The sequence below is a fragment of the Muscardinus avellanarius genome (assembly GCF_963383645.1).
Source record: "Muscardinus avellanarius genome assembly, chromosome: 4".
Classification (NCBI taxonomy): domain Eukaryota; kingdom Metazoa; phylum Chordata; class Mammalia; order Rodentia; family Gliridae; genus Muscardinus; species Muscardinus avellanarius.
The window spans coordinates 36,042,552-36,053,006 of NC_137789.1; the positions used below are offsets into that span (position 1 = coordinate 36,042,552).

The 10,455-nt window shown below is 43.8% G+C and overlaps 1 protein-coding gene across 1 annotated transcript; it reads right to left on the minus strand.

The window, feature by feature from the left end:
* Positions 1–276: 276 nt before the first annotated feature.
* DCSTAMP (dendrocyte expressed seven transmembrane protein) lies at positions 277–7,102 on the minus strand (the record flags this gene model as incomplete). Its single annotated transcript, XM_080694744.1, has 3 exons — positions 277–351; positions 1,268–1,576; positions 6,074–7,102. The coding sequence occupies 3 exons, from the start codon at positions 7,100–7,102 to the stop codon at positions 277–279; spliced, it is 1,413 nt and encodes a 470-aa protein (XP_080550870.1).
* Positions 7,103–10,455: the final 3,353 nt, after the last annotated feature.

Sequence of the window (10,455 nt, forward strand, 5' to 3'; positions counted from 1 at the left end):
TAAATAAAACTCATCATCAAAGGATCCAGGCCATAATCCTATCATGATACATCCCAGATTGCGTGCTGTTGAAAGACAGACCAGAAGATCATTTGCCTGGTAGTCATTTAGCTTTATGGTACAAAGTCTTTTGGAGGCCTTTCCAAGGGGTGTGTGGTGGCCCTGCAAATGCAAACCTCTAAAAGACCTCATGACATGGCCCTTTGGTGCTGGGTCTGAGCAGTGACAACTGAAGACCTGAGGAGAACAGGTGCCTGGAGAGCCAGTCAGTGTCTCTCATGGGTCACCCGCAGCCGCAGCGTCCACATGTTTCTTCCTAATCATTTGCAGGACTGGGAGCCAGAAATAAATCTGAAAAGCAGATGAATGAATGCTAGGGGTCATTTCAAATGTCTCTTACGTAAATTTTTCATCATGGGCTTACTGGTGTTAGGGAAAACTGCAAAGACTTTGAAATGAGCAGAAAAGCTTATCCTTTGGGGTTTCCTTGGTTTTCATGGGCTGTGAATTGTTTTCCAATTCTCAAGCTATAGATGGCTGGTAGTGGCAATACTAATGATTCTTGTCCATGACATGCAAATGAACTTTACCCTAGAAAGCACAATTGGCACCTTCCATCCACCCTGGAGGGAAAGGCTGGTTTTGCATCTATTAAGCAAATTACTTTTTGGTATCCCATGACCGGTGGATGCCTGTGGGCTTTGAATTATTCTTTAGTTGGCTGTAATTTTTTGTTTTTCCATAATTAATAAATAAGTTAAATAAAATATTTGCATGTGTTCATTTTATATGTATATGATTTATATGTATATGAGACAGATTATGATCTTATGCATATTATATATGTGTGTATATGATATGTATTTATAACATATAACTATATGTATGTATGCATAACACTGAAGAATGAACAAATTCCTTTACGTTTACCAAGTTGTAGACATTTCCTTCCATATTTTTCTTTATTATTGACCCAAGAGAGTAAATATTAATGGCCATTGTCATTTAATATCCAATAGAGAGGGCCTTCCCAAATAGTCTTTCTATAATGTGACAACATATTTACTTGATAACCAATATTTTCAAGTATATCTTTTAAACTCCTCTCAACTAGCATTTTAATACCATGGTAAGAACTCTAGTTATGTAAATTTGTTACCCTCCCCCATATGTTGTTTAGTGCTGGAATATAAGTAAGCTCTTTCCATTTGCATTCCAAGCTCCAGAATAGCTTAATTTGAGGTAATACCCCCCATCTTGGTCTTACCTCTTTAAAGTACAGACTCTGCTTCCTTTTGTCTTCTCCTAGTGGCTGCTCTGATCTTTTTTTAAGTAGTTTTGCATGTAGGTATTGAGCACGCTTCCTCTCCACGCTGGGGTAGAAGGATCCTGACACCAGGATTTTAAGTTGCATCAGGATGGAAGACAACAGTCCCAGCATCACTAAGATCACAAGAATAACACTGAGAGGGACCCAAGTTTTAGACAAAAGGAGCTGTGGCTGAGGGATACAGCTGGGTTCAAAAACAGATATGTTGAAGGAAGAATCATGAATGATGTCTTGGGTTCCTTGCTTCTAAAATGAAAGAATAAAATTATCAATATCTATGCCATTTTTCTACTCAGTCTCTTTCTTTCTCATTACATCTCTGCAACATATAGCATTTATCTTCAAATCCAGAGGAGCTTTGGCTAAAGACACTACAACATCTTCTTTTGTGTGTTACAGTACGGCCAAGGAGAAGGGATGAGTCTTATGTTTAACTGTGGCAGTATTTTTCAAAGTGGGTTTGTAGAAACGTTGCTTTTCTTGAGATAAGTGTTTTAGACAAGTTTGTCTAGTCTGTCCCTTCTTGAACATTTCACAAGCCCATTAGACTGTTGAAGGCTCTGAGAAGAAGGCTGAAAAATCAGTTTAACTTTTCATGGAATACTTGTTTCTATACTTAGGCATGTGAAGTTAAATGAAATATGTGGGAGTCAGCTCAACTGAGGGGAGGATTGCTTGGGGACATAACCTGTTGAGAACTGGGCATATCTTCCCAGTTAGGACAAACTCTCCTTCAGCAGCTAAAAATACAGCGAGGATGGGGCACTAAATCATGTTCTAAATCAAACTTTGGAGGCTTTGGGGATTCTTATTGAGTGTGCAATATTCCTTCTTAGTAGATATTTGCCCCCCAAGCCTACTTTACTAAAAGTGACTCTAAAATCCTGTTGGAGGGAGGAAGTCTTTAGAATAAAGCCTTTTCTCTTCTGTCTTGGCTGCTTGAAGGCAAGAGAAGGAACACTTGCCTGCAGTAGACTGACGTGGAGGGCAGAAGACGACACTGAGCAACCCAGCCCGGCCACCAGCAGGAGGACGTGTGCTGATTCAGCCTTTTCTTTCCTCTGACCTGGGAAAGTCATTTAATCTCTCCGTGGATTTGTTTTCTAATTTGGTAAAGCAGAAATTAATGGACCAGATCCTGCCCATGAATAAACTACTCCCAGTGTAAATTAAACACCTTGGGGATGGAGCATTAACCTTACAGACTGGAGTACTTAGTAAGTTATTATCACCCGAGTGCCACAAAGCCCTGAGGCCAGAGAGAGGTAAATGGCTTTAAAAAAAAAACTGCAGGCTGGTTCTACCCTGGGCCCTATGAAGAATCTGGAACCTGGGACCTCTATACAAATTCAAACCTGTGCCTAAGCAATGAAAGCATTTGTATTGCCTCTCCTCTTATTAAAAAGACTGTCGGTCTACAATTAGAGATTTCAATCCCCAGAGCAAAGGCATGCACTCTTTTTAATGCTATTGAAGAAACAAACACATCGATTGAGTCAGCGCTGAGCAATCCTGCAATGAGAACGCAGCGGGGTGCAGTCTGGGAAGAAGTTATTTAGTCTAGAAATCTAACTGGGGATTTTGCAGTTGGAAGTCAGGGCTTCAGGGCAATCGAGTCAACACTTTTGTATGGGGTTGGTTGAGGGTAATGTGGAAGACAAATTTACTCTTTCAAAATGCCAAGCGATATACTAAATGGTACCTCAATGATTTAAAATATGTTTGCTCCTCTTAGGTAAACAGTGTTCTGGACCGACCTTGAATAATGGATGGAGGAGGGCAGGCTGCCACACCAGAGAGTCCTGCAAAGTGAGCACAGCCGAGCTCGTGCACATGGTAGGTGCTCAGTAAGGAGGAGCGACGGCTATTTTTACTTCCAATGCCACCCATACCGCTAGCTCAACTTGGATCATTTTCCATCTTCTTTATTTAAAACATTTATTTAAAATGGCATGAAGTAGAGAGAAATGTTGGCAAAACCTTGAGCCAATGTGTCTCTTCCTGCTTGCTTTCTCCTTTGCAATCTGGCAGCAACAGAGAAGGCCAAGAGCTGCCAAGGGCATCCTGGGAGAAGGGCAGGGCATTGCCAGCCAGCAAGAGCTGACTGCTGGGGACGCAGTCTCCTGGACACAGCTGGGCACGGTGGGAAGGAGCTGAGCGGAATCCCACAGCTGTTTCATACCCACACTTGTTCCGGTGCCCACCAGCCAGCTGCTGTTGCATGTGGACACAGCAGCCTCCCCCTTAGAGTGTGAGCCCCGTGGTGGGGCCATCACAACCAGGACGTCGTCATCCCCAGGACTCAGCAACACTCAGAGATGTGTGTCAGCCTCCTCTCATTTTAAAGCTTTGTGCTTTGAGGGGAAAGCAAAACTTGCATTTGCCTCCCTCCCAATTTAAGCCGGTCAAAATTGACACAGCACAAATAGATATTGTATGAAAGATAAGCAAAAATGAGGAGGAGGACAGAGAGAACTGAGAGGGGGAAGGCAGGAAGGAAGAATGGGGTAGGGAAGAGAGAGGTCTCTTTACTGCTGCCCCCGCCCCAGAACCTTGCTTGCCTTTCATTTGAAACACTTCTCCCATTATCTGCTCTGCTCCAAATATCTAGAGCAATAGGGTGCCTTGCAATTAACTGAATTCTTCAGGGGAAGCAGAGAGCTCAGAGTAATCAACTCTGAGAAGAAGCCCAGGATTAGGAGGGCAGGCACCAAGGGACTGGATCTGCTGAGCCAGGAGGGGAGGAAAGCATGATGCAGCAGGAGGATTTGATGGCTGAGAGGGAGAGTGGGGTTCAGAGGAGGCTTTACCAGCAGCATTCCCTCATCCCTCTCTGTGCTCTCCCCAGAAGTACACTCTGCCTGCTGCAGCTGATTAGTAGGGGGCAAAGCAGATGCATGGAGGCAGCTGTGGGTGTTTTCGCCAGCGTGTGCTCATCCCCGGCGTGCATCACGCATACATTCACGCACACATGTGCTCATCTTCCTAATTTCTGGGATTAAACAGCAATAATATTAACAAGGCAGGCATATGACAATATCCACGTCCTCTGAAACATCAACAGAATTTCCAAAGGAAAATGGAGAAGACCAAAGATGGGGTTCAAATATCCCTCCGGCACATGGCAGCTGAGAGGAGGGAGAAGAAGAAAGGGAAATCCGGTTTCCTCAAGAAGGTGGGCAGGGGTACAGCTCAGAGGAATCCAAGTGTCTTGACTTTTCCATAGCTCTATCCAGCGGCTATCAGAGGTTAGATTTCTGGCTCTGTTCTTCTGGTGGTAGATTTGAAATAGCAGTTCTCGATCTTGGCTGCATATAAGAGTTCCTTGAGGGGAATTTCAAAATTTCTCACCCCAGTCCAAGTAAAGCAGATTTTCTGGAGATCCCAGAGGGAAGTATTGGTTGTGTTTGCTTCTTTGTTCATTTCTACATTGATGCCACTCTGCTAAGGTCTAAGGTAGAGAACCATTGTTTTTTTGTTTGTTTGTTTGTTTGTTTGTTTGTTTGTTTTGCAGGTCTACAGATGGAACCCAAGGGCATTCTACCTCCGAGCTACACCCCTGTCCTATTTTTTCCTGACCTATTTTTTTAATTCTTTATTTTGAAACAGGGTCTCACTAAGTCGCAGAGGGCCTCACTAAGTAACTGAGGCTGTCCACGAACCACAATCCTCCGGTCTCAGCCTCCCAGATGCTGGGATTACAAGTGTACACCACCACGCCCGGCTAAACAGGCTCTTCTATTTGAAACAAAATCACTATAAAATGAAGTCTGAAACTCTGCATTACCCACTCTAGAAAATTCTTGACATATGCTAAATGTGAGAACCACTGACTGAACTTATTTTTTAAAAAGTATAGCTGGATAGCATTTTTAAGTGATATCTGATATGACTATGTCACTTCGGAGCCCTTGTCCAACCATCATCCTTTTAACATTACACAGATGCATTAGGAGCTCCTCTACATTTGATAAGGACTTGAGATGCACAGAAAGAAAGTTCTCACTCAAAGGTATTCTGAGAGTGAGAGGAAGTCAGGCCCCAAAGCCTGAACTCTTAGGTCCATGCCAAATACTGCTTGAGAATCAACTTTGTTTTTGACATCAGAGACAACTATTCTCACTTTTGCAATGTGAGGCTAAAAAGTGGCCCCCGAAGATATAAGTTCCTAGTCCCTGGAACCTATTACTTCATTGAGATAAAGGGCCTCAACAGCAAAGAAATCTTGAGATAAAGCAATTATCCTCAGTTACCCTGGTGAGCCGTCATGCAATCACAAGGTTTATAAGGGAGGCAGAGGAAGACATTTCATATTTAATAAAGTGATGTGAAGACTGAAGCAGAGATGAGAGGGAGGCGACCATGGGCCAAGAGATGCCACTAGTGGTCAGCAGCCAGAAGAAGCAAAGAGTAGAATATGGCTTTGACAACAGCACCTGGATTTCAGCCCAGCAATGCTGATTCCACACTTCTCTTTCCTCCGACTATAAAAGAATACATTTCTACTGTTTTAAACCACCTAATTTGTGGCCATTTGTTATAGCAGCCATAGCAGACTAATACAGAATCATACTTTAATAACACCAGGACTTCAATTTAACCACAATTCTATTTCTATGTGCCAGGCACCAGAGATCCAAAGGTGAATTAAGTAATGCCCTGCCTCAGGAGGTTTCAGATCTTTTGCAAGACTGACCAACAAATAGCTGTGATATATCCCAAGAAGTACTTGTGAGCCCCTACCTCTCCATGCAGTTTCAAGTGAACCTCAAGCCCAGGTAAGCTTTGGAACTGTTTGCTCACAGAAAAAATGAGTCGATACAGCAGATAATCCACAGCTGCAAACAGCAGCCAGATGAAGAGATGGGTTAGGATGGGGAGGAAAAACAGCCCCAAGTTTTTCCTCTCTTTAGGAGTCAGCCGCAAAGATGGGATGACAACATATTTCGTCCTTTCCTTCTTACTCAGGGGGAGGACACAGGGCCTCTGTCGATGTCTCTCCTTTTCATCCAACTGAACAAATTGTTTGGTGATGTAGATGTTTGCAAATTTCGAACCACAGGGGCCCAAAAAATGCTTCAGGAAGAGGCCAGTGCTGAGCAGAATGAATAAAAGCCCCACAAAGGCAAGTAGCTTCTCACTGAGGCCAGACAACACCTCCATCGTGGTCACAATGGGGTACAAGACACTCAGGACTTCTCCTTTGGTGTCATTTAGCTGTACTTCCAGGTCATGGCTGGGACTGAAAAGGGAGACCGCCAGAGTCTGGTTCCAAGAAACAAGGTCTTCGAATAGATTCGGTGGAGTAGTAAGGCCATAAATCCATTGCATGGCGTCAATATATTTCTTCAAAAGTGGAAAATGTATGCAAAAGCTCTTTGCCCTTAGGTTGCAAATCATACTGTCTAGGAGACATTTGAAGTTGTGAATGATATTGTCCACGTGTCCAAAGATCACGATTCCCGTGCCAGCAGCAATCAAAGTGTTCCTGCCTTCACGCAGGCCACAGGAAAGAAAGACGAGAAGAACAAAGCACCGTGCATACTTGGAGTAACACAGCAGAGCACATGTGATCATCCAGGCGGTAGCCAAGGTGACGATTGGTGACAGGAACCAGGGGAAGGCCACAGAGAGGAAACCCACTGAAACGAAGGCCACCAAACAGCAAACCCCCAAATGCTGGATGAATCCTATCCATCCAGGCCTTCTTGGAAACACGTAAGTCCACCAAAGACTTAGAAAGATATTGATACTTGAGATCCAGACACCCATGCTACCTGTGTCCCTAGAAATGAAAAAAGAAATCAAACTGAGAAGTTGTGTAAGGACCAGGTGGTAGAAAGATTGCAGAACATGGTCCTAATTCTTCACTCCTTCCCCTATCTACCTCCTTGCAGTGGGATTTCACAGCTTTTCCCACTAAGAGGTGAGAGAACTAAAATCCACCAGGAGGGGTCTCTTTTTCCATTCCTTGAATCTGGGCTAGCCTTGTAGCTGTTTTGGCCATTAGAACGTGGCAACAGTGACCAGGTGCCCGTTCTGGGTTATGACTCATTCCCGTATGCGCTCCTGGAGCATTAACACTCTGCCCTGGGAGAAGGCCAGACCTTGTTGGTTTTCTGTCACTACATGACAAAATTATCACAAACTCAGGGTTTCCAAGAAAGACATATTTATTCTCTTGTAATTGCACAGGTCAGAGTCTAAAGGGGATCCATAGTGCTATGTTTCATCTGGAGACTGTAGAGAGAAACTGTCTGCTTGCCTTTTTTGGCTTCTCTAGGCCACCCACATCCTCTGGCTCATGAACCCTCCTTCTGTCTCAAAGTCAGGGAGCTTGCATCTTCTCTCCTTTCCAACCTCTGCTTCCATCCTTATTCTTCTATGACTTAAATCCTTCTGTCTCCCTCTTATAAGGACCCTCATTAGTTAATTGAGCCCACATGGATAACCCAGGATAATCACCTATCTCAAGATCCCTGACATCACCACATCTGCAGAGACCCCTGTACCATGTAAGGCAATATGTTCACAGGCCCTGGCCATTAAGACAGAGATGGCTTCTGGGGCACATTGTTTGGTCTGGTCTAGACTTCTGGCATGTGAGCAGTAATTGACCAGCTAATTCTATCAACTCAGCCAGCAGCCATCCAACTACCAGCCATGGGGAAAGGCCATCCCAGTCCCCAGTCAGCCCACCAGCCAATCACAGACACATGGGAAAGAATAAATGATGATTTATTTTAAACCACCAAATTCCGCTCTGGGCTGTGAGCCTATAGTTGTTTATTGGTAAAGGCAACACCTCTAGATCATGGGTCCTAATGGTTGAAACAAATCCTAGGCTGATGGATAGACAGAAAGTTCAATAAGCTGTGTTATATAAGAGTGTTCTTTAATAGGCATCTATTTTCTTGTGCTCTAATTTTACAGACCGAAAAGCATACCAAGGGCATCCAAACTTAAATGTGGAATTGGACAGAGGCCATTCTCTCTCAGCTCTGTAGCCATCGCTTCTTCCTCTTATGCCCCTACCTTCTAGCACGGTTCTTTCCTGAGAATCTTTTAAGAAGAGTAAGAATACTTTGTCCCCTAGTTAATCATCTTTTCCTTTCCCCCAGATCTGAAAGAATTAAAATGAAGATTCTATAAAGCTGCTCCCACCCTGTTAGTCAGATTTAGGTCTGTGCTATACCCGGAGAGACTTGGGTTCATATGGAATGACATAAAATAACTTAAAGATTTTTCTTCTTTGATCAACATGAATATATCTAATGAGCATTATGCCATATGTGTTGAACTTAAAAAAATTGATCAATTTTTAAACACTCTCAAAAATGTCCTTTCTCTCATCAAATACCATGGGACTGGGTTTATGGAATAGCTCGATACTATTACAACCAGTGGATTACACTGATTGTATAAGACATGTATTGGGCATTAGCTAGAAGGCAGGACCTGGGCAACCAGAGGCAAAAACGTTATTCTCTGTGTTCAGGCTGAGCAGGGTTAATGAAAGGCAGAAATAAGATGGGGAAAAAGGAAAGTTAGGAATAAACATATGTGAATTTCTCCAGAAAAATTATAGAGGGTTGTGGCTTTCTGGACACAACCTGAGGGGAAATGTTCAGGGCAGGAAAGAGATATGGGAGTACTGAAGAAGGCTCTTCATGTGGGACTACCATGTGGGACGAGCCTTTGCAGAGATGCAGATGGCACACAGGAGAAAGTTCCTCCTCCATTAGGGGGAAGAGGATTGGGATGAAGATGGTGGTGGGGACCAGCCAAAGGCCGTAGCTCTTTCTTTTTCTGCACGCTTGCTTCCTCTCAGAATAAGGAGAGTCAGAAGTGGCCATGTGCATGGTTTCCAGGGAAGATAGAGGTGGCTATGACCAACAAGCCCAGTGCTCCTCAGCCATCGCCAGCACTGCTGACCCTGCTTCACTGCACAGGCAGAAGGCTTGGTGCACAGGTGGGCAGTGCACAGATGGCCCAGCAACAGGGCACATCAGGAGCTGATGACTCTCCCTCCAGGCATGTTCCCAAGCACTTATTTTCTTTGTGTGTGTTAATGGGGATGGAACCCAGGAATATTCTACCTCCGAGCTACACCCCCAGCCTGATTTCTTATTCTTTACTTTGAAACAGGGTCTCACTAAATTGTAGAGGGCCTCACTAAGTACCTGAGGCTGGCCACGAACCTGTAAGATTCTTCTGTCTCAGCCTCCCAAGTACTGGGATTACAAGCATGAGCCACCACTCCCGGCTCCCAAGTATTTTCTTTGCCATTACTTTGGCTCTGACCTCAAGACATTATTTGACTAATTGATACAATAATAGACACTAATTGCCTGTTATGCTGTAGGCATGTCTCATAAAACACCCATATCCCCTGCCCCACACCCACAAAGATGGGCATTTTTTTTCTTTTGGCATTTTATTTAGTGCAAATCAAGGTCCCAAGTGCTTATTAAAATTTGTCAGCTATCATAGAGTAGATAGTACAGCAGAAATCACAGAAAGCTCCACTGACGCCTGGGTGGGCCCTCTCTCCTGCGCCTGCCCACTTTCCACAGCCCTGTGTTAGGTAACAGGATGCTCCGCTCGCTGTGTTTGTCCCTGCTGGAAACATGGCTTGCCAGTGACTGTTTAAGGGCGGATCGGAATATCACAAAGCCCTCCACTATCTGCTCAGTGTTTTTGCCTCCTGAATCAAAATAATTAACCCTGTAAGATAGCATGTCTCCAATCAGCAGATCCTTCTCTAACCAAGTCAGAAATCCCAGCTGTTTTCTCTTTTTCTAATTTCCTTTATGAAATATCATTCTACTTGCCTCCTGAAGTACTAATGATGTACACTGTGGGTCCATTTCCCCCTTCATCCTTATACAGTGTGTTCTTAATTTCAATATTTCTCTGAAAGTATGAAACAGATTTATGGAGACATTAAAATTTTAACATTCTGCAACAAAATCTACTACCAATTAACTAAGATCTGTGGCTACAATTTTGTCCTGTAAGAGGTACATGTTTGCTCAACAAGCAGCAGTTCCAACCTTATCTTGCTTTTGTGCTGAAAACAGTTACTCAGACGCGCCAAATCTTTGCTCATGGAGAGGACTGAA